General features: G+C 45.9%; 1 protein-coding gene across 2 annotated transcripts in view; it reads left to right on the top strand.

The window, feature by feature from the left end:
* FEZ2 (fasciculation and elongation protein zeta 2) overlaps window positions 1-22,949 on the top strand; it is a 473,881-nt gene that overhangs the window by 360,810 nt on the left and 90,122 nt on the right. For both annotated transcript variants that reach the window (XM_078649276.1, XM_078649275.1), the window contains exon 5: window positions 21,144-21,412. In XM_078649276.1, coding sequence (XP_078505402.1) covers window positions 21,144-21,412 — 269 coding nt within the window. The remainder of the gene's footprint in view (window positions 1-21,143; window positions 21,413-22,949) is intronic.

The raw sequence follows: 22,949 nt of genomic DNA, 5'->3' as shown, positions 1-22,949 counted from the left end.
TAAATTCCCAAAAAGGACAAGACAGTAGCAGGACCCACAGTTTTCTCGGGAGCTAAAGGAACTCCCAGATCCTCCATAAGCCCTTGGAAGGTGTCCAGAGCAGACTGGCACTCCGTGGAGCCCGGTGTCCCGACAAAGAAAAAGTCATCTAGGTAGTGCGTTACCAATGAGTGACCAGACTGATGAGTAAAGTACCATTGTAGAAAAGTGCTGAAACACTCAAAAAGAGCACAGTAGATGGAGCAACCCATCGGCAATGCCTTATCCACATACCATTTTCCTGAAAATTGTATGCCCAGCAGACACCAGTCATCTGGATGGACAGGCAGCAGCCGGAAAGCAGACTTAATGTCACACTTAGACATCTCAGCAGCTGCGCCCGCGGTCACAACAAGTGACATGGCCACGTCAACTGAGGAATAAGAGACCGAAGTAGAATCAGGGTCAATAAAATCGTTCACAGACGACCCTTCCGGCCATGACAAGTGCTGAATAAGCCTGAATTGTCCCGGATCTTTTTTAGGGACTACTCCAACCGGTGATATGATCAAATTATGTATCGGCCAATCATGAAAAGGGCCAGCCATCCTTCCTTCACGTACTTCTTTGTTTAATTTGTCTTGTACCACTGCGCCATGCTCAGACGCTGATTTCAAATTAGCAGACCATCTCCTTTGTCTGGAACCCATGTAACCCAAACGAAATCCAAATTCAAAACCTTCCAACAATTTCCATTTCACAGCTTCATCATCATACTCCCGAAGTGCAAGGCGCAACTTTTCCAACTTAACCGGTGTATGAGCCCTTGGGCCCAACACCCTGATTACCTCTAGATCCCCTACCCCCTGAAAACTGTTGGGACGGCCCTGAACCACCTGCACCTGACTGTTTCCCCTGTTGACCTCCTGCTGGCTTGTTATCCCAGCATCTAGCCAAGGGGTGCTGCTTACCACAACCGGAGCATTCATGTCTGAACTTACAATACTCTCTACTACAGGACCCTTTGTTAAACTCCCAGCACGTGCCAACTCCAGATTGTGTGTTTGAGCTACTTCCCACCCCTCCCCTGGTGGGCTTGCCCTGAAAGGGCCGGTAAATTAAGGGGAGACCACTAGCTGTAAAAATCGTCTTACCCCCCGATGCAGAACCCATAGTGTGCTGCCATAATTCAGTGTCCAGCTCCCCCCACTTGGCCTCCGGATCCCAAGCCATCCTGGCCCTGAACTCCTCATCATATTGGGACCAAGCAAAGCCCCCCCCCCAGTAAGCTGCGCCTTACGTATAACATCCATGTATTTAAAAAGGGACGCGCTGCGCTCTGGGAATTTTTCACAATACACACTCGCATATATAAGGAATGCAGCCGTCCAATTCTCAATGGTTAACGGAACTCTAGGTCTTTTTGCAAGCTCAAATTCTTCTTCTTTGGACCGGACTTCTCGGTGTAGCAACTTAAGAAGTTCAACATATTCACCCTTCCGAATTCTCTCTTTTGTACTCAACATTAAATGGGCACCCAAAGGCTTCGTGACTCCCATATAAGGCAATTTTTTAATTTTCAATTCCTTGCTAGCCAATGGCTCTTTTACACCACTTGAAGCCTCAGTGCCAGTACTACTCTCCACTTTACCTGTAATGTCCAGGACATCGTCAGTGCCCACAGCAGTGTTCTTAACATAACGTCCCTTCAGCAACCGCCCTTCACCAACCCCAACAGCCCGTCTCCACCTGTGCCCACAGACACCATAGTTGGTTTGGCCTGTGTAGCTAACTGCTCACCTGGTAACAAAGACCACTCTCGCAGGCTCAGCCCGTGGTGCCGATACCAATGTATCCCGTCTTGGAGGCGCCCTGACTGACGGGCCGTGTTCTTGTCTCTCCTTTACTTGTCTTTGCACCGCTTGAGCCTGAAAAACACTACTAGATACATGAGAGGGTACCCCCCCCTCCACGTCCCGTAACTCTCCTTCCTCGGGACTATCTTCATCATAATCCAGGACCACTGAATCAAGTTCAGCAGGAAACACCACACTACGGGTCTTACCTAACCCGGCATCAGCAACATTACATTTTAATTGTTGTAGAGAAACTCCAGGAGGGGGAGCAGACTGTACACGCCCGTACCTCCCCTTGCGCTGACTCTGTGGCTCCATAGCCGACTGTAAGGTGGACCACCTAGACCTGCTATTCGTTGGGGTCAGCGGGGTCACGCCGGACCCTCGTGTGCTGCCCACGGCGGGGTCCCTCGGTGGAACAGAGAGGGCCGCGCTAGGCATACTCCTCACTTCACCTTGGCGAAATTGGACTGGACCACGCCCTACCAAGTCTGGACCGGCGCACCTAACCCTGTCCTGAAAAGAAAAAGTTTGGACTGGTGTACTAGGATCCCTGACTACAACACCTGACGCAGACCTTACCCCCTGCCTATTAGCACCCACAACCTTCCCTTGCAACCTATCCAAAGAACGCCCTCTAATACTACTCCTCACCGGCACCTCCCTGACCGGAGAGTCGCCTACCACTTCTTCATCTGCACTACAATCCAAATTATCAACCGCCACCGCTGAACCAACTCGAAGAGGAGCCCCTGCACCCCCAACTTGACCTTCACCATCTTTTTGTAAAGCACGCTGCGCCAAACCAGCAGCACCAAAATGTTCCCACCCAGGAGAGACAAACATCAAATAAGGGCCTCCTGCGCCCCCAGACCAATATGGAACCGCATCCATAGGCCCCTGTACAGGCCAACCACTTACCTGCCGCAAACCCCCGTCATGCCGGAACGCTGTGCCAGTAAAGCCAACACCCCCTACATTCCTTACAACAGGATGTGACACCCCTGCAGAATCACCCAGCACTACCCCTTCAAGCCCCAAACTCCCTGCCCCAGCCACATGACCTGCGACATTGACATTACAAGAAAATGCTCCATGCCCCACCTGCGACACACTCCTACCCCCCCTCTGAAAACGGTCATCTTCATTCAAAAAACCAAAAGACCCAGCAGCCCCAGGCCGAGAAACCTCCAAATCCAAAGCAGCGCCAGAAACTGAACCCCCTTCCCCCATTTGAGCCCACTCCCCCTCTCCCCTGGAACCCCCCCCCAACTGACAATGCAGCCCCCACAGATGAGCCAGGCGTAGAAAACAACAAAGGACTCCCTACATTATCCTCCATCTCATTCATAACCCTACCTGTATTAACACCAGAGAACACCCGAACCACCTGCTGGTCCAAACCCTCAAAACCCTCTAAACCCCCCGAAGAAAACCTGCCTGTAGTAGTCCTTTCAGCAATATGCATCCCTGGCACAAAATTCCTTGAAGGTGTTAACAATACCCCCTCCTCATTGCAACTAAACCTTGTGTCTCTAAAACAATATGTCCTGAAGGGGTTAATGTCTGCCGTACCAATTCCCCCCTAGACTGCAATGACTCCCGAGATTCAAACTGAAGGGAGCCTCTCCTCGCACCACGCACTGCCCGCCCCCTCACAGGCTCCGAATTCCTCTCTCAAACCGGGTCAGAGGCGGAGCGCTTCGCACTCGCTCTCCACCCCCCCTCGCGCCGGCCGTCTTCACAGCCGCTGGTGCTGCCGAGCCGAGGCCCTGCCTCAGAAGAGCCTCGCCCGCCTGCAGGACAGACGCGCCTGTCAAATCGCTTCCCGCCTCACGTAGGAGCCCAGCAGGATCACTAAACACCGCCTGAGCACCCCCCACCCCTACCGCTACTCGCGCTGAAACCGAGGGGCCGTTTGCGCCTCACTTGTAAACCCACACGCAGCGCCAGCCACCGCCGGAGCTGCCCCCGCCTCTACCGCCACTCGCGCTTGTAAAGGAGGGGCCGCTTTCCTCGTACGGGACCGGCCCCGCTCACTTACCTGCCCGGAGCGTCTCTTCTTCGGCGAGGAGCACGCCAGAACCGCGGCAGCCACACCAGAGGAGGCCTGGCGCTGAGGGCGCGCCGGCCCCCCTCCCACCAACAGGTCCATGCGACCTGCTACAGACAGAAGCCTCATCGATTCTAGCACGCGATAATCCTCCATGGAAGCGATAAAAAAACAGCAACAAGAAACACTAAAGAAAGCTACCCTAACAACTCTATAATTAATCTCAGACAAAAAACGCTAACTGTCCTCCTAGCCACCAGGTCACCAAACCTAAAATGGTGGCTAGGGGGAGGAGACACCTGGGTTTATAATTGGGCTGGCAAAACCTACTAGACCAGCCCAATTCTAGAATGTTCTACCTAATTGTTTAACCCCTCGCAGCCCTCCCAAAATGCCCGGGGGAGGAGACCTCCCTTCGGTCAGCTCCCTCCCCCAAGCCCCCCTTCTCTACAACTAAATTGGATTCTATGATTCCGAGAGTTGTTCGACAATCTGTGCTCCAGCCCAGGGTTGCCTGCCACACCCTCTTCCTGATTGCGGTGTTGGCCTGGTCACATTAACACCTGCTGGGCCATTAATCTCTCGTTGGCGCGGGAAATTCCTTCCATTGACCTGTGACCTGCCCACCATAGCCCTGATGACGCTACGACCCCCATTGGCTCACCCTGCTTGAGGAAATCCATTTGCAGAACGACTGATGTCACTTGCTTTCACCCCTCGGACTTGCCGCCTGCCCAGCAATCAGCTGTTCCTTCGACATCTCCGGAGCGCTGGCTATCTAGTGAGCACTGCGCAGGCACCAAATTCATTTTTAGGTCACAGGTAAGGGTGGGGGTGGACTTGTATTTTGCTATTCGCACCACTACAGCTGTACACATTTGGGGTGGCGGGGACGTGGTTCATAGCGCGAGTACTTGGCCCTAATGTAAGACCGGCAGAAATGTGTAACCCAAAAAGGTCAGAAAGACCGGCTTTATAAACACATTAGGGAAATTAGGCCGCATTAGTTTTCATATACATTCAGACCTTAAATTGAAAATTTCCTCCGTGCTGCAGGAAGCAACAAAACATTCCTGAGAAAGAGACATCCCTTTTTCAAGTTAAATCGTTTTTTGTTTTTTTTGCACTGTGCGAGGAAGAACTGTGGGCACAGCTACACTGTGTGGTATTACAGTAGTTAGTCTCTAACTAACGCATATTAGTGAAAAATGCACATCCCCGCAAGGGCTGTACATTGTCAACTTGGCAGGGCTAAACTGAGCTAATAAAACTCTCCCGGTAAAGCCCTTTCTTCTGCCTCATGCAAGTGGCAGGCTGAGGTATTTTTTTTTACACCTGGGATGAATCCGACAGACTCTCCTGACCACTGGATGGCATTGGACCAGCGACTCCCCTTTGCTTGCACTAAATTAATTTGTTGGCAACCTCGTGTGCTGGGCAAACTCTATGTTGCCTTCCCCATCAGTGATTTGATACTCCTGAATCAAGAACGCGCCGAGGAGACTGCCCACAAGACTGCCCCAAACAACAGGCTCATATCGCTTTACAGGACAATAAGACACCACATGTGTTCGGTAGACTTTAAGTGAAGAATATAGTTTTTAAAGAGCAAGGGAGATGAAGTGGCCAGAATAATCCAGATAATCTCGAGTTTGAAAGTGCAAACCTTTTTGTAATTGTTTGTCTTTCAATTCTCCCAGAATTTAAAAGATCACTAATATTTTTTGGGGAAATGGGTAATTAATGACATTCAAACTTTGTTATCCTGGTAAAAAAGTGTCATTCAAAGTGTAAGACATAATACTTTGGAATGTCCACAGTAAACCTGTAATTATAACCTATAAACAAACCAGGACCTTGGCAGCTATGGCTACGATCCTGCATGATTTGGCGTCTGGAGCCACAGCCTTGAATGTACAATTGGCTCTACATTCCGCAGAACAGGAGATGCAGCGCTTGCCACCTTAGGCACAACCAGACAGACATCAGGATTGTTGTCAGGAGGATTTTTTTTTTAAAGATGCCTGTGCATGGCGTTATTCAAGGCATCTAAAACGAGAGCAGTGCTTCATTTAAAAAAAAAAAATCCATTTAAAACACTGTTTTAATTTAATAGTTACATTAAAGCAGATAGCTAAACCCTTAACAACCAGGTACACTATCTATTTAAATAAATGTGGAAAAATACTAGCTGGAATGTCTTTTTTTGCTTGCGACAAAAATAAATACAGATATATACAGATAAAATGACATAAAAATAAATATGGATAAATACAGACGGAAATGGTAGAAAAATAAATACCATAAAACCGGGAGCCCTAGTTATAATAGAGGCTTTACTGTCCAACTAGACTAAGAAAGATATGCTAACTAGGCTGTAAGCCTAGTCAAAGTGAGGATGGGGAAGTCCAATCCCATTGGACTGTTTTTCAAGATGGTGGTCAGAAGGTGGTTGGTTAGCTAAAGGAGGAAAGTTGATGTTAGCTGGGTCAACAACGGGCATGCCTGTTGAAAGTGGTTTAATTTTAAAATGCCAAAAAAGTTATTGAAACCTAACTTGCTTCTAGTCTTAATTTCTTGATACTTACTGGTCTGTTTTTGAATGAATTCTGACCGGAGAATTCACAGTGGCTTTCGTACCAACGCTGAAGTCTCTGTTAGTATAGCCTGCATTTTTATGCAGTGTGAGGGAGATTGCCTTATGTTACATTCTGTGTCAAATAAAGTTTTCAAAATGTAAGAACAGCCATTAAAGAAAAGGGAATTCCCAATGGCCCTCAAGACCTGGCTGTTCGAATAAACCTACGGGGCCTGCAAGATCCTGGATACCCTATTGGGTGATTAGCCGCGCTTTATAAATCCTGATAGATTGATTGACTGCAGAAACACTTCTGAAAGGTGCTGTGCACAGTTTAAAAAAAAACTTCTACTTTAGCAACTGAGAGTCCTTTGACACCATGCCAGGCCTAGAGTCTCACAGGGACCGCCCCCAGGGAATATACAGCTGAAAGCAGTGTCGTCTTCTTTGAGTAACTGTGGAGAAGTGTGATGAGTTGGTGAGGGTTTCCATTGTGTGAGATGGAGACCAGTAATACCGTTAAGTAGGAATCTTATGAAAGGAAGGGGTTAGTGGTATGATTCCCACCCTAACTGAATAGAAAAATTCATCACTGTGAACAGAATTAACATGGAGAGGCGGCACAATCAGTTACCCATGCTCATTTCCCCTTTAACTCTAAATCGGATTATTTGTGAGCATCTGATTTATTAGCCAATATTTCTCTGTTGATTTTTCCCATAGTGTTTACAGTACTGCAGTTGACAGTTATGTCAAAGCTGAAGATGCAGCAGCTGTATTTTCCCAAGAAAGGTACATACTCAACAAAATCACCCCAGTCTCATTGCCATGGCACTCCCTAAAGTGTGGCTCAGTGACCTCAACTAAGTGTGTTGACTTATGACTACACTTCAGCTAAGATGTGACCCTAATACTTATGCTACGTTTTCCCAAAATATGTTAAAGATAGCATTGTAGTTGCTCTTTGCTGATATATAAAGAGCCCTGCACTACCACTCCCCCCAGAACTACAAAAATGGCTAACAAAAGCATATTTTTTTAGCATTTCTTATAGAAAGGTTCCTATAGCTAGGCTGTCAATTAATCAATCAATTAATCAGGGGCTTGTATAGCGCAGCTACTCACCCGTGAGGGTCTCAAGGTGCTGGGGGTGGGGGATGGGGTTGCTGGTCCTTGTGGGATTAGGATCATTTGAAGAGCCTGGTCTTAAGGTCCTTCTTGAATAGGGTCAGCAACGCGGATTGCCTGAAGTGGAGGGGCAGGGAGTTCCACATCTTGGTGGCAGTGAGGCAGGAGAAGGATCTGGTCTTATGGATTCTGGGAACAGAGGCTAGAGTGAGTTGGGTGGAACGGAGTTGTCAGACGGGTGTAGGAGAGTAGGGTCTGCTTCCTATGGTTACCCCCACTTTTTGCTGTGATTCACTGGTTTTTCGACTTTAGTATGGCTGTGGCCCTCCTAATCAGGTCCACAGCCTAGCTGTTCTCTCTCTAAATTGATACCATGTACTTTAGGTACATACCAGATTGGTTACTGAGGCACCCTTGTGACTCCCTTTATATGGTACCTTAGGTACCCAGAGCATAGGGACCCCAGAGGCCTACCAGGGGCCACCCCTGGTTAGCGTTCCAAACTAACACCTCAGGTCTGTACTTACAGCCTGGGTAAGGTGGTGTAATCACCCCGTACTTAGATATAGTATTTCTATATCTATCTATATATATATATATATATATATATATATATATATATCTCCAACAGGAAACTCCGACCACTTCCAACCCACACTGGCGCGCTGGCGAAGAAGGAGGCTCAGACCACCACAGCTTTTCAGGCGAAGTTTCTTTTATTAAATTGCAGCCTGCAACGACGCGTTTCGGGCTATCAAAGCCCTTGATCACATTCAGCTTTTTTACTGCGCCTAGTTTCTTTTATAAATGGATTTTACGTGAACACCCCTACGCATTCGTTTCGATCACCTGACCATAGGCATAAAAGAAAGACTTCATTCCTGTTAACGTATGGCCTAAATATTTTGCTGTACGTAATGCATGTATAGTTGCTTGTTAAAATCTCAGTGCATTTTCAACAAAACTACACAAACACAGATATTAATGTATAAATACAAAGAATAAATAACTAGAGCATTTCTCAATGTTTTTTAGTTGTTAACGGATAAATCCATGTATGAAATCATTTCATTATAATTCTACCTATTGATGACATTTCATAATGTGTGCTTTAAATAGCACATTATATGTTAGGATGAATCCCGAATGCAATTTTCAAATAAAGTGCCTAAGTGCTAACAATCTTATCAGTGCAAATACCTAATTAAAGTGCAATACAATTTGTGCAAAAACCAGCATAATCTTTTTTTTTATATAAAAAGAGAAAATAAAGTGCAGTGATAAATACAAAAAGACCAGAGTTAATATCATTATATCATATAGCAAACATGCATTCTATCTTATTAATAGTAAAATTCTCCAGCCGGAAAAAATACCATTATAAAAAATTGGATAAAAGATTGATTGAAAAAGTTTGCTAAAAACAGTCAACAATATTAACAACCGGTCATAGAAAGATTCTTCAAGAACAATTCATTAAGACAAGGAGATCTTCATAATTCAAAAATACATCATCATCAAGCAACAAATTATCTACAACTGCATCTTTGGCATTCTGCATCTAGCACATTTATAAAAAAGTGTGCATATCCTCAGTATTGTTAAGCCCCTGTGGCCACTTACTATCGAAGTCAATAATTAACTTAGTTTCCAACTGTCACAACTGTCGCTCCCTGTTGCCTCCCCTTATGGATTTGGGTATGGCACCGATAACATAGTAGGAAAGGCAGTTGATGTCCTTATTGTGACATCTAGAAAAATGGCGAGCCACAGGGTACAACGGGTCATTGTTCAGGATGGCTCTTATATGCTGCAATATTCTGACGTGCACCTGCAGCTTCATACTACCCACGTAGTTAAGGCCACAGGTGCACGTCAGAACATAAACGGCATATTCCGTTTTGCAGTTGTAACTTCCCTTGATAGGGACATGAGATGCATCAAAGGGGGTACAGTAGGATGTTTTATTACAGCCAAATTTGCAAGCACGGCAAGTAGTACATCTTCTGAAACCTTTGGTTGGTTGCAACCAAGAAATTGTTTTTCTGGTTTCAGGAGAGTTTTAATCCAAATCCATCCCCATCGATCTACCCTTTCTAAAGGTTATCGTGGGCGAGGAAGCCAGCCGTTGTTGTAAAGTGCTATCTGTCAAAACTATGGGCCAGTGTTTTTGAACAATAGATCTAATCTTTCTTTCTTGTTTGGAGAAAGTGGTGATGAGCCTAGGATTGTCATTTGTGCCACCATCACTAACCTTCTTATTGTTATCATTCTGAAAGAGGGTATTTCTGGGACGATCATTGGCTTTCTTAATAGCTGCGCCAATGATTTTTTCACTATAGCCTCTTGTGCCCAACCGTGCTCGCATGTCTTCCTGGCACCTTAAAAAATCCTCATCGTTGCTACAGATACGCTTCAGTCTCAAAATGTCCCCATATGGTATGCTTGCTATAAGATGCTTAGGGTGGGAACTATTGGCGTGTAACGTAATGTTTCCAGCCGTAGGCTTTCTAAAAAGTGTGGTTTCAAGCTTACCATCTCTGACATGAAGCCTCACATCCAGAAATCCGATCTGTGTTTTATGAATGTGTGAGATAAAAGTCAAATTCATAGAATTGTTGTTAATCTCGGTTAAGAATTTTTCAGCTTCTAATTGATTATATATATATATAAGGTACAAAACGTCTTCTTTTTAGCCACTTGAAACAAGACGAGGCAAACCCAAATTTGGTGCAGTTTTGTAGTTTTATTGATGCCCGACACCAACAACCGCCATGACGCGTTTCAGCCCGAGAAGGGCCTTGATCACATGACACTTCTGAGAAGGAGTGCAAATTTAAAGCAAACGTATGCCGAAAAAAAAACACTAATTGATAGTAAACATAGAAGACATACTGTTGTCTTTCTAAATCGCGGGCACTTGGAAATTCCAATACAAACAGAATAAATTACTGTACAATACAAAATCAGAGCATCAAGTATATATATATAACGATGTTTACATATTAGCAGCATATAGAATAAAAAGACCATAAATAAATATATAGACTTTAAAATTCAATAAATAATTACCTTAATGTTGTTAAAAAATTATATATAGGGGAGGAGCCAAGATGGCGACCGGAGCGGACGCGTAGGCTCCCGGCTCCGCCAGCCCTTGAGCCCCGTCAAGCTATCCTGCCTACTATCCTGCCCGACCCGTCGACTGCTTTGACGGGGGCGAAGTGCTGCAATCGCCCGTGTTCCGCCGGACTCTCAGCTCGTCCGGAAGGCTTAGATAGCCGGGTGCCCGTCCCGACGCCATTGCCCCAGCGCTCCTCGCCGCTCACTACCGGACCTCGGCGTGGTGGGGACGAGAAACCTGTCTGCAGAGCGCCCGCATCCTGACAGAGGCAGCTCTCCCTGGAACGTGGTCGACAGCGTTTCGGATGCCGCAGAGTGCCACACATTGTGATCGACAAGCACTACAGGGATGACCGCACGGCACTCCGGCTCCTTTGTTTCGTGCTGAGAGGGGATGACTCGAATCCATTGCGGGACTCTCCCGAATCTGGCTGACCGCCCGTTTGCCCTAACTGCCTGAATCTGCTGACGGGGGCTCCTCATTGGCGACGCTATATTTTAACTCGCAGCGGTGGGAGACGGAGTAATTGCTGCCCCGTGTCGCACCCCCCAGGCTCCTGCTACTGGCTTGTGGGCGCCATGTATGTCCCCGCTGACTTGTGGGACGGGGATGGCCGTCCGCCATTGCCCCTTGCTCGTAATATCGTGGCTGTGCCGGGGATCGCCTTGCCTGCTTCAACCGGTGTTGTGGGCAGTGGGGGCGTGCTGCCTACTCTGTCTTATGGAGATATCCTGTCGGCCCTGTGTGACCTGCGGGCGACGCTACTGCGAGGCTCCCAGGGGTTAAGTGACACGCTCGACGACATTGCCTTGGACCTGGCGCAGATTCGGAGGGGCTGCTCTCGTCAATCACTGATCGCTCCCTTGATGATTCCTGCTAATGACACTGTGTTGCCGAGTGTTTCCAGTTGGACTGAGTTTAGTTCTGCCGTGACTGGCGTTTGCGGACGATCGCACATCGACTCTGCCTTTGATACATTGTTCCCACAGTCTGCTGCGGTTTCATCACCTTCGCTGCTATTACCGGAGATGGGACTGCTGTCTATTCTACTCCTGGCCCCCTTGAAAACTATCTCTTCAGAGCCTCCGCCTTTCCCCCTGTTGTATTTGCTTTCTCTGAGTACTTTTGTGACTCCTTTTATTGTGACCGATACATTCGTGGATGTGTGGCGCCTTCCATTTTGTATTCGTGAGTCTACCCCCTCCTTTTTGTTTCCATCTTATTCCTTTGTTGTGGAGGGGATCGACACTCATGGAGGGTTATGTACTGGAGGGCGTCTGAAGTCGGGCCAGGGTTAGACGGTCTCTTTGCTGTACTGTTCTCTTACCTGATGGGGGTTGGGTTTGAGATGTTGTAAGGGGGGCTGTGTGACCACACGCAGAGTGCGACTTGATTTTCCAGCTGGTTGGATGTTATTGTTTATGGCTCAGCTCTCGCTCGCAGTGCATCCATTCTACCATAGCACTCTTGTCTGCGGCGTAGTCGGCACTACAACAGGCTATCCTGTACCTAGCGAGCCGTCGGCTCTGTTGAAATAATTTTGGGTGCCTGACTTGCCAGCAATGTTCCGTGGGACGGGGGATTGCCTGTACAGGGTGGCGTCCATTTTATTTCTTTTTGTCTCTGCCCTGCCTGGGGCGGCCATCTTAATCTTTGTTCTGGCTGGGGCGGGTTTCGGGCGGGTACCATGATGTAGTTATCGTTTGCGACTGATGTAGAGCTAGGGGGTTCCGACTGTTCACTTGCAATGGCCTATTTTCTGTGGTTCATAACTGTGGCGCCTTTTTGGCGCGTATCAACGCTTCAGCTCCTCACATTTAATTTGCTTCTTGTCTATCCTGACACCTCGACTGTGGTTTGGAGCGGCTCATGTCCTGTTGTCTACTCTACACTTGGGGTGGTGTTTCATGGGTCCGGTCTGTGCTCTTGTGTACCGCATTTGTAACCCCCTTGTTTTTCGGCCTTTGTCCTTTTTCGATTCTACTGGCGTATGGGTCCTTTTTGGCTGGGTGTCCGGGAGTTCTGTTGTTGTATTGGCTCCTCCCCCCCCTTCTTTAATGGGAGTTCTGGGACTGTCCTTCCTTGCTCCCTTTATCACTTGTGAGAGTTTTTTCTTTACCTTTTCTCCTCTTCATGAGTGAGAATCTTTATTTCTTTTCGTTTCTTTCTTTCTCTTCTCTATATTTCGGGTTCTTTATAGGGCGACAGGCACTTTACCGGGGGGGGGTAGGCCGTAGCCTCCGGATTGTTGTAGGGTGGGGGGATGGATTTAGTTTTTCTTTTTAGTTTCTATGGGCCTTGTTTTTCTATCGTTTCTGCGCTTTCTTGTTCTTTTTCTGCTCTGGGTCTGACATGGGATTAGTGGGGAGTGGGTGGCGCTGTAGGTGGTGCATACATGTGTACTGATACTCCTGTTGTTTGCATTGTACTGCCATACCATGGGGTGTTTATCTCTATTGTTGATCCTAATTATGCTGCCTACCCGTGTTGTGAAGCTACTGTACGGACTCAGCTCTTCTTGAATCTATTCTTCACTGACTACTATTTAGATCATATTTAAAAAACTTAAACCTCATTGCTCCTATCCTTGGCGACCTGCTCCCGTATAGTGTAACTGCTGCTAATTGATGCTGTATTGTCTGATGCCGCTGGGGAATTGCATTGCTTACATCTGTGCCTACAGTATCGTGGCCGGCCTGCTGGTTGTAGGCCCGTATTTGTTCTCCTTCTCAAGCACAATAAAGGTTTTTGAAAAAAAAAAAAAAAAAAAAAAAAATTATATATACATTTGCTCTTAGCTATTCTGTTGCTATTAGATTGTGGGATTGTATATCCTAACAACCCTTTATCAACTAAGCAACATATTGGAAACAACTATATATATATATATATATATATATATATATATATCTATATCTATACACACATATTAACCTATAAGTCACTCCTATGGCAGTCCTTGACAATCCTGGAGGCAGAGTGCTTGGTTTTGTGTGAGAGGGTGCCCTAGCATGAGCTGAACCCCTCTGCAGCTTTTGGAACCATCTCCTTATAGCTGTTCTATGATTAACCATACCATATACTCTTAAGTGCATTATAATCCTCGTGGTTAATGCTAACTTTCGTTTCGCTTTATCAAAGCATGTTGAGTAAGGTGTCAAACACTTTGGAATACTACCCCCCAACCCGCCAGTTCTGGCGGCGGGGGTACCATTCCACCCTTCTAGAGGGAGAAGACATGCAGTTACTTGTAAACCTGGTTAAAGTTAAACAGAGCCCCAGCATCACAAAATCGATGCTGCTGCCACAGACACGAGTCTGCCCTCCTGCTGCTGGACGAAACTCTGGCAGGGGAGGCCTGGACAATAGGTTTCCTGTCCAGGGAGGTGCTGGCACCTCCCCAGACAGGCTTTAGTGTATTGGGGCCGGGGGGGTTGCATTCAGTGAATGCTTTTCAGACACTGCCTGGGGCACACAAGGTGCTCCATGCATTTCCCAGTTCAAACCGGTTGCTGGTTTGAAACCGCAACTGGCGCGAAACTGGACAAAGGGGAAGGGGTGTAACCACCCACTCCCCAGGTCCACCCATAGGAGGGACCTTCGAGTTAGTCCAACCCCTAAACTTACTAGAAGTATAGAACCCCAGTCCATAAGACTTTAGATTATCCTGGACGAAACTCTGCAACATATATCTTGGACCTTCAACATTCCATATCGACTGGAAGACGGAAGAAATCTCCCTTGTGGTCAAGGAGTGACCACCCTGTTCAAACAGGCACCAACGGCATCTTTGCCGGTCTTCATTTTTGAGGCTCCCGCCGGATCCCGAAGAATCTGTGACAAAGGACACGGACTTCCAGACATCTCTGACACTGACCTGCGCTCCTAGCAAAGCTGAGACCTGTAGCGGACATGAGAGACGTGGGACCGGAACTCCTGGACATCCTGCATTTTTGCAACTGCACCTACTTCCCGAGGTATCCCGAAGTTGTGCATTGGGGTATTTGAAGCCCCTGCACCGAGCAACTTTTGCACCGAAGCTCAGAGGCCTACACTCCACGAGTGTTCCGTGGGCCCGCTTTGTGCATTTACGCTCGAGGCCCCTTCGCAGTTCCTAGTCCGTTGGCTAGCGAGCCCCCACGAAGGGCCATCTTTGATTTAGTGAGCTTTCCTGGTTGCTCCAGACATGCTCCCACTCCTCTCCAAAGGAGGAGTCCCTCGGACCTTGCTGGTCTCCACCGAAGCCAATCTTGTCATCTTGCGTGGATTGCTGTTGCCAAGGCTTGTTGGGTCCAATCAAGATTCCGATACTGCAGTCAACTAGATCCTTCGTGGGACAGCTCGAATTCAGCTCCTGGTCATCGTCGACGCCTCCTGGTCCTCTTGGCTGAAGAGTCAAGCTTCACCTCTTTCACCTGAAATCACCCGACATCGGCTGGCATCTTCTCCTAGCCATCCTGGTCACCTGGCTAGTGACCCAGAATCTGTCTCCTCTGCTCTCAGGTTCTTCACATCTCCGTTCCACCCGGACACTTTTCCTCTGGTCGCCTGCAGCATTTCTTAGCAGCTCTCCATAGGAATCGACGATGAAACCCGACACCAAAAGACACCTATGCACCCGGCTTCCCTGGGTGAGGTAACACGAGTGCTCCGGTGCTCCCGTGGGTCTTGACTCTCGAAGTGTCCTAGTCTAAAAGGGTTCCATCGTAGTTCACCTAGAAGTGCCCTTAATCTTTAAAATTGTAACTTGTTTGTTCCCCATAGAAAGACCATGGTGATCCGCGACTGTGTTTAGACACTGCACGCGTCCCCCGTGGGCCTCCTGCATTCTAACCTTAGGTGGTTATAGGTAGCCCCAGCGGTTCTACAGGCCCTAGGCCTGCTTTCTAACTCTCACATGGTTCTTATACCACTATTTTAGTATATGGTTTGTGAGGCCCCTAGGGCATAACGTATACTGTGCAACTTATCGTATGCTAATTAAGTTCCTTGTATTGTACTTTTACCTCTGACCTCATAAAGAGTCCAGCGGGGTTGTGTTTAGAAAAAATACCTATATATTTGGTATATACCTTGTTTGGTGTGCTTTCATTTGATCATTCCAGAGATTAATATTGGTAAAACAACTAGCTTAACTCGCCTCTAAGTCTTAGCCTGAAGGCTGCTCTCCACAGCTACCAGTAGGATAGCTTTTTATAAGGTTGACTTTACAACCTACCATCAATAAGGGTCGTTTGGACTGGTGCAAGGTGCCCACTAGAATAGTGGACATCATATACCAGGCCAGTTTCTCACATTGGTGTGCAGCATGTGGGATTAGAGCTTGAATTGTTTTACCAAATAATCTTGAGAATATCATTTGCAAAATCACATTAAGCTACCAGTAGGTACGTATAAATGAAGCTTATAATACATAAGTTCTACTGAACTTAAGTTGTAGGTGTTAAGGGCTTAGCACACCCTGACTATAACTCCTAGAGAGGTTCTAGTAGGAAACCAAGTAGTGTTGGTAGGTGCTAGTGCATCTCTGCCAGATGTCAGCCAAGTGCAGACATCTAAATATGACACATTCTCTTTCCAGGAGTTAAGGGGTTTGTTTGCCATAAGAAAATTAAAGCAAGGACAAAGTCCCACCACCCAACACCTGATAGATATCTTAGTGGCAGATGACTTAGAAAAAGCATCAGACCCAGATAGACTAGGTAATGGGTATGGGGTGCAATAATCAACTGAAGAGGATCCCAGTAGAATACCCCACCAGGACTCTGAGGAAGATGAGGATGCACACCAGGATGTGGTCAATGGACCCAACCTGGGAGAAACAGGGCTACCTGGAGATGAAGTGGGCCAAAATGGGCCTCTCTCCATCCCCCCACGTATGCCTAATGGTGTACCTAGAAGGCCAAGATCACCTTCAGTGGAATCTAACCATTCTGGGTCATCAATAGGGTCCTCTGCCTCATCTCATAGGAGAAGAACTTCTCCTGAGAAGAGGGAACATGAAGCTAGAATGAGAGAAGTCAAGCTTGGGATTAAGAGACAAGAGATTGCCTTGGAGAAAGAGACCCTAGCTCTTGAAAGAGAGAAAAAGAAGATGGGGATAGAATCCCCTGGTGGCAGCAATATACCTAGTGGTAGGGATAGGTCTTATGACCATAGAAACCTAAAAAAGATTGTCCCTCTTTATCAGACTGGGGATGACATCCACAAATGGATCACTGCACAGGAAAGGGCCTGCAAAGTACAGAAGGTACCCCAGGAGCAGTGGCAGCAATCTTGTGGCTCTCCTTTGCAGACAAAGGTAGAGATAAGCTCCTCACTGTCAGAGAAGAGGATGCTGATGATTACAAAGTCCTGAAAGGTGCTCTAATAGATGGGTTTGGCCTAACCACTGAACAGTATAGGTTGCAGTTCAGAGATACCCAGAAGACACAGACTCGGACCTGGACTGACTTTGTAGGTTGTGCTACTAAGGCTCTGGTGGACTGGTTACTGGGCAGTAAAGTGAGTGACCATACAGGATTGTATAATCTAATCATGAGAGAACAAAATGCTTAATAATTGTGAGAACCAGTTGTTGCATCAGGACGTTGTTGACTCTGATCTGACCTCTCCCCAAGAATTGGGAAAGAAGGCAGACAAATGGGTCAGAACCAGGGTGAAGCAGAAGTTATAGAACCACGGTGGTGACAAGAAGAAGCAAGACCAAAAGGGTGGGGGGAAAACTTAAGACCATAAGTCTTCACAAGGTCCCCAAAAAGCTTCTAATGGTGGGGGTCCCCAATCGAAAAAGAAAGAAGGTCCTAGAAAACCATGGTGCCAAGTTTGTAAAAATAATACTCACTGGACCAGTGAGTGCACCAAAAAGGAGACCGCTCCAGCCACCATTGCCCCTAAGGCAACTGTTCCCCCTAGTTCAGCTCCAAGTGGTGGTTCTCAGCAGAAGGGTGTAGTAGGGTTAACCCTGGGAACTGAGATGGATTCTGGCCTAGTCAGAATACCAACTCAAGCTGTTTTGATCTGTGCTGGAGGCATGGATATGTCCTCCTCTGTGAGTCCCAGTAACCTGGACAAGTACAGACAAACTCCTTTAGTCAATGAGAAAAAGGCTCAGGTCTACAGGGACTTGCTCTTAACCAGTGGCACAATGGTGATACCTGACTTTGTGGACCCTGGACAGTACATACTTGGTGAAACCTACCAAGTGACCAATGCTAGCAATGTCACTACCACACATAGTATGGCAGTTGTTAATTTCTCCTGGGGAGGGGTGACTGGCTTAAGAAGGTTGTTGTTAGTTCAGAACTCCCTGTAGAATGTTTGCTTGGCAATGACCTAGAGATTTTAGCCTGGTCTGAAGTGGAGTTCTGGACTCATCCAGAAATGTTAGGAATCTCAGCACGTGTCCTTGCAGTGACTAGGTCACAGGTCAAAAAGTCTAACACTGAACAGGCACTGGATTCTGGTTTAATGGACCAGTTGCCTCCCAGGAAAAGGATCAGTAGTGAAGACAGTGCCTTCCCCTCTGCCTCAGAGTGAGGATCAGCCTTCTGAGGAAGCTGATTGTGAGCCTGAAGAAGGAACTGTCCTAGAAGAACTTGAACCTGATCAGGTTGAGTTTCTTGGGACTGGGGGCCCTTCCAGGGCAGATCTGAGGCAGAGGCAGTTGGACTGCCCTTCTCTTGAACCCCTCAGACAGCAAGCTGCTGCTGAGGCTGCAGGGAATGCTAGTGGCACCCATAAAGTTTATTGGGATGAAGGACGCCTGTATTCAGAGAGTAGAGACCCCAAGCCTGGTGGTTCCAGGAGGTTGGTCATACCTTTGGCATTCAGGGGCTTCCTTTCGACACTTCTCACAATGGGTACGTGGAATGTGAGGCGCTGGTTCAGGTATGCTGGTCCTTTGTCATGGAGAGCTTTGTAGGCATGTGTAAGGAGCTTGAAGGTGATTCTCTTCTTAATTGGGAGCCAGTGGAGTTGTCGGAGGTGTTGCGTGATGTGGCTACAACGGGGATGACGAGGACTAGTCTGGCCTCAGCATATTGGACGTTCTGTAGTTTTTCGAGCTGTTTCTGGGTGACGTCGGCGTAGAGTGCTTTGCTGTAGTTGTGCCTGCTGGTGATGTGTGTTTGTGACCATCTTTCTGGATTCTGTGGGGATCCATCTGAATGTCTTTCGAAGCAGACGGAGCGTGTGGTAGCAGGCTGAGGAAACTGCATGGATTTTGCAGTTCATTGTGAGTGATGAGTCCAGTATGATGCAGAGGTTGCATGCGTGGTCCGTCGGGTGGGAGGGGATCCCAGATTAGCTGGCCATCAAGAGACTTTGTGAAACTTTCAAAATTTAGATTTACACCAGATACATTTCTACCCCTGCATTCCAGGGCACCAGAAACTTGCGGGTTTAAGCATGCTCGCCTCTGCTTTTCGGCATTTTGACATTAAGGTATTGCTGCCTTTGTGTGGATGTTCTTAGCTGTCAAGTGTCCCCATTGCAAATGTCTTACTTTAAGTCAGCTCTCACCTTTAAACAGACATCACATTGTATTCTGGAGGTTGAAATCTTGCTCTTAACCATGTAACTGGGCTCGAAAAGCCCAGTAGTAAAGTGCAGTTGGGGAAAAAGCCAGGATTAGCTGAAAGTATTACACATAACAATGAGACACCTTGCAGCTATGACTTTTGGTGGTATGTGGAAAATCTTATGTCAGGTTTTCTCCAGTATCTCTTGTGCATGGGGACAGCACTTATTTCATAGGTGTCTGTCACTATCCCGCATTGAATGTTTACAGCCTGGCTGTTTGGCAGGTGACCTACTATCAATAAAGAGACTGATGTATCGAAGGGTTTTACCCATTCTGTGACTGTAAGAAAATGTGATAGTTGATATTGGCCAAGATTCTTATGAACTAGTCATTTCACCAACCAGTGAAAGAATTAAACACTGCCAAATGGTCAAATATGATTTTAATGTTCCCAAATTCTCTACAGTGTAAAATAATTAGATAAGACCAAAAACAGGCTTCTAAACACTGCACCTTTAATCTAAGCACACTAAACCGAAGCAAGCGAAAGAGGAGAGAAACAATATTTTAGTGACATCCCTAAACAACAAAACGCCAATGAATTAATCTTAAAACAGTCTTTTGTGCTGCTACCTTGAAAAACAATGTTACATTATGTTGGCCCTTCAGAAAGATGTAAAAATTACTCCCTTTCTCTCACTTTCCTTTGTTTAAATGACATTTTAGTTTGTGGTTGTGCACATTTATATCAATGTCTTTATATTTACACCCGATGAAGCCCGTTTCCCTTTTGGTGGGTTTTTATCAATTATTATAGGTTTAAACTTAAAACATGATATCCTACGTATATTCCATGATTACCAGAAGGCACGGTTGTTATCTTCAATAAACTAGTTTGATTTAAGTAAATGCCAGTTTCACTCTGTGTCACTCTGGAAAAAAAGAGTGTAAATGTAACTGCATAATTTTGAGGGGCACACCATTGATGAGATTACTGATAATAGATGTTACTGGCCTAATAATCTGTGTTCAGAGTGGACGGACTTGAACCATATTATATTGTATATGAAGTAATTTTATGGCTGAAAATTGAACAGGGGTCTAAGTCAGAGCTGATTTTGTTTAACAAGGATCTGATGAATGTTTTGAAAGCATAATTTTGGTGATTCTTCTCTATTGACACAATGTACACATTTCTCAGTCATGGTCTGGTCTACACGTTTCGTCATATGTAATTAAACAATGACTTCATCAGGGCTGTTACTAGTAAAGCAATCCTTCAAAGCTGTAATGGGTACATGAACCTGGACTATCTTCTAATATCGTAATGATTAACACATCAGTAGGCACTGGAGTCATATCCACTTAGGCCAAAACCTATTACTTGTGTGAGTACACACAACCATATGTAAAGTTCACTGTAATGGCTACTTGTGAGGAATGCATATTCACAAATGTAGTTAGTGTGATCTCTTCCATATTCAAACGTGCCTTCGTGTGTAGTTGAATCTAGGCATATACAGGAAAGTAATACCCCTGAGGACAAACCTACTTACCCGTAATGCCTTATATTTTTCAAATACCACTTCACCAACAGAGCATTAGACTGGACACTTTGCTTCCAAATGACAGATTGATATCTGTGTTAGAAACATGCAGAAGGTAAGTAAACTGCAGGAGAAGGAATGATGAAGAAATGGCTTATGAATTTAAATTTTAAATGAAATGTGATCTGTAGAAAGTTTACTGCTTGCATAATCAAAAGCGCTGGTGTGCCATATATTACCTTGCCTTCTTACACTGAGCTGCAACATGTGAAGGACTTAGTCAAACATTGTGTAAAACGAATTATCACATTTTTATTTTTATTTGTATGTTCTTTTCTTCTCTTTGCATTAAAGAGGTGAAGCGACTGTCCGTTGCAGAATTAAACGAGCTTCTTGAAGAAATTGAGACCACCATAAAGGACTACTCTGAGGAATTGGTCCAGCAGTTAGCCCTACGGGATGAGCTGGAGTATGAGAAGGAGGTGAAGAACAGCTTTATTTCTGTTCTCATAGAAGTACAGAACAAGCAAAAGGAGCATAAGGAGTCTGCAAAGAAGAAAAAGAAGCTGAAAAATGCAAGTCCAGTCAGTGGCCGCCAGGAAAGAAGTCACATGCCTGGAACGGTGAGAAAAGCTGTCTGGGTAGAAGTGCGAGTTTGTGCAGCTTGGAGATATGTTTACAGTCACAGTCTTCTTAGTCCCTAAAAATAGCTTCTTCAACTGCTTAGTTAATATAGTTGATGCCATTTGGGCTATTCTTGTCTTTTACCTTCTGCACCTCCTTTTTCTACTGTATGTCTGATACCTTAATTTATTGTTTTCAGAATGGACAACCAGTTTTCTTTTTGGAAGTGAGGCTAGCTGTAACTAGTGGTGAAGCAATATAAACCAATCTCACTGTAGCAGCTGTGAGAATAAATGTGGTTACAGTGGTGTGATTTTTATGCCCCCAAATAATATAGTTACTAGAGAGGATTTGTGTATCTTTAAAGCTGGCAGCGATCTACTGGAGACCAACATCATCTTTTCTTCCAGTGTCAGCAGGAGAATGCAGCAGCACCTTATAGCTGGCTGCCACTTTGCAAGGGGTACTTTGTGGTTAAAGTCAGTAAAGGAATTCTTATGTTGCCATTTCTGCAACTGCCCCTATTGCATATTTCCAATGTGAGAAGAGCAGATGCCAGAAAGATGTTGTGACAAAGGTCCTCCTACAGCTCCTTAATGCAATGTAAGTTAGAGGGGCCAATTATAAGCAAATGGCATTTTTTTCTACATGGCAACTATACTATACCCCCGCCAAGGTGCACAAATTGTCCCCAGAAACGTCATCAGATTGCCCGAGATGTAATCACTCAAAAGGTGACTGCCTGCATATGTGCTGCTCCTGCCCGTAATTAACTGTCTATTGGGCTAGGGTTTTTCACTCGCTTAGCCAACAACTTGAATGCAGCATTGACCCTAATCCTATGGCAATTCTGTTTGGGATCCCCAACACATTTTAACGGTGCGACAAAAACTATTTGTGTTCAATTACTTCGCTCAAAAGATAGAGCTTACTTATGAAAAAATCACTGGAGCAGGATGTACGTCGCAGACCCAGATGGTTCCAGATCAGCTTAATCTTACTGATCCTCAGATTAGAGAACTTCCCTGCAATTTCGTTAATGGAGGTTGAATTATTGATTAATAAAATTAAGTCTGGTTCCCCTGCTGATTACATTCCTGCAAAAATTCTTCCATCCTTGGCAAAAAATCTGTCTCCTTCTATGCAATCTCTCATCAATCTCTCACTAAAAGATGGACATGTACCGCTAGAGTGGAAAGTTGCTCAGGTTAGGCTAATCCGTAAGAATGCTAAACTCTCATGGACGGATCTTTCCAACCTCCGCCCTATCTCGCTCCTTCCGTTTACAAGCAAACTAATGGAAAAACATTTAAATACCCACCTATCCAACTTTGTCGAACAAACTGGATGTCTAGATCCTTCCCAGTCCGGTTTCAGGCCCAAATACAGAACCGAATCAGCATTACTAGCGGTCACAGATAACATCAGGATGACCCTAGACAATGGCCATTCTATGATTCTGGTGCTGTTGGACCTATCCACAGCGTTATACACAGTCTTCCATAATATCTTGACTAAAAGATTGGAAGAGGTTGG

This window comes from Lissotriton helveticus, chromosome 6, assembly GCF_964261635.1.
Source record: "Lissotriton helveticus chromosome 6, aLisHel1.1, whole genome shotgun sequence".
Lineage (NCBI taxonomy): Eukaryota > Metazoa > Chordata > Amphibia > Caudata > Salamandridae > Lissotriton > Lissotriton helveticus.
This window is presented reverse-complemented; position numbering and strand designations above follow the sequence as displayed.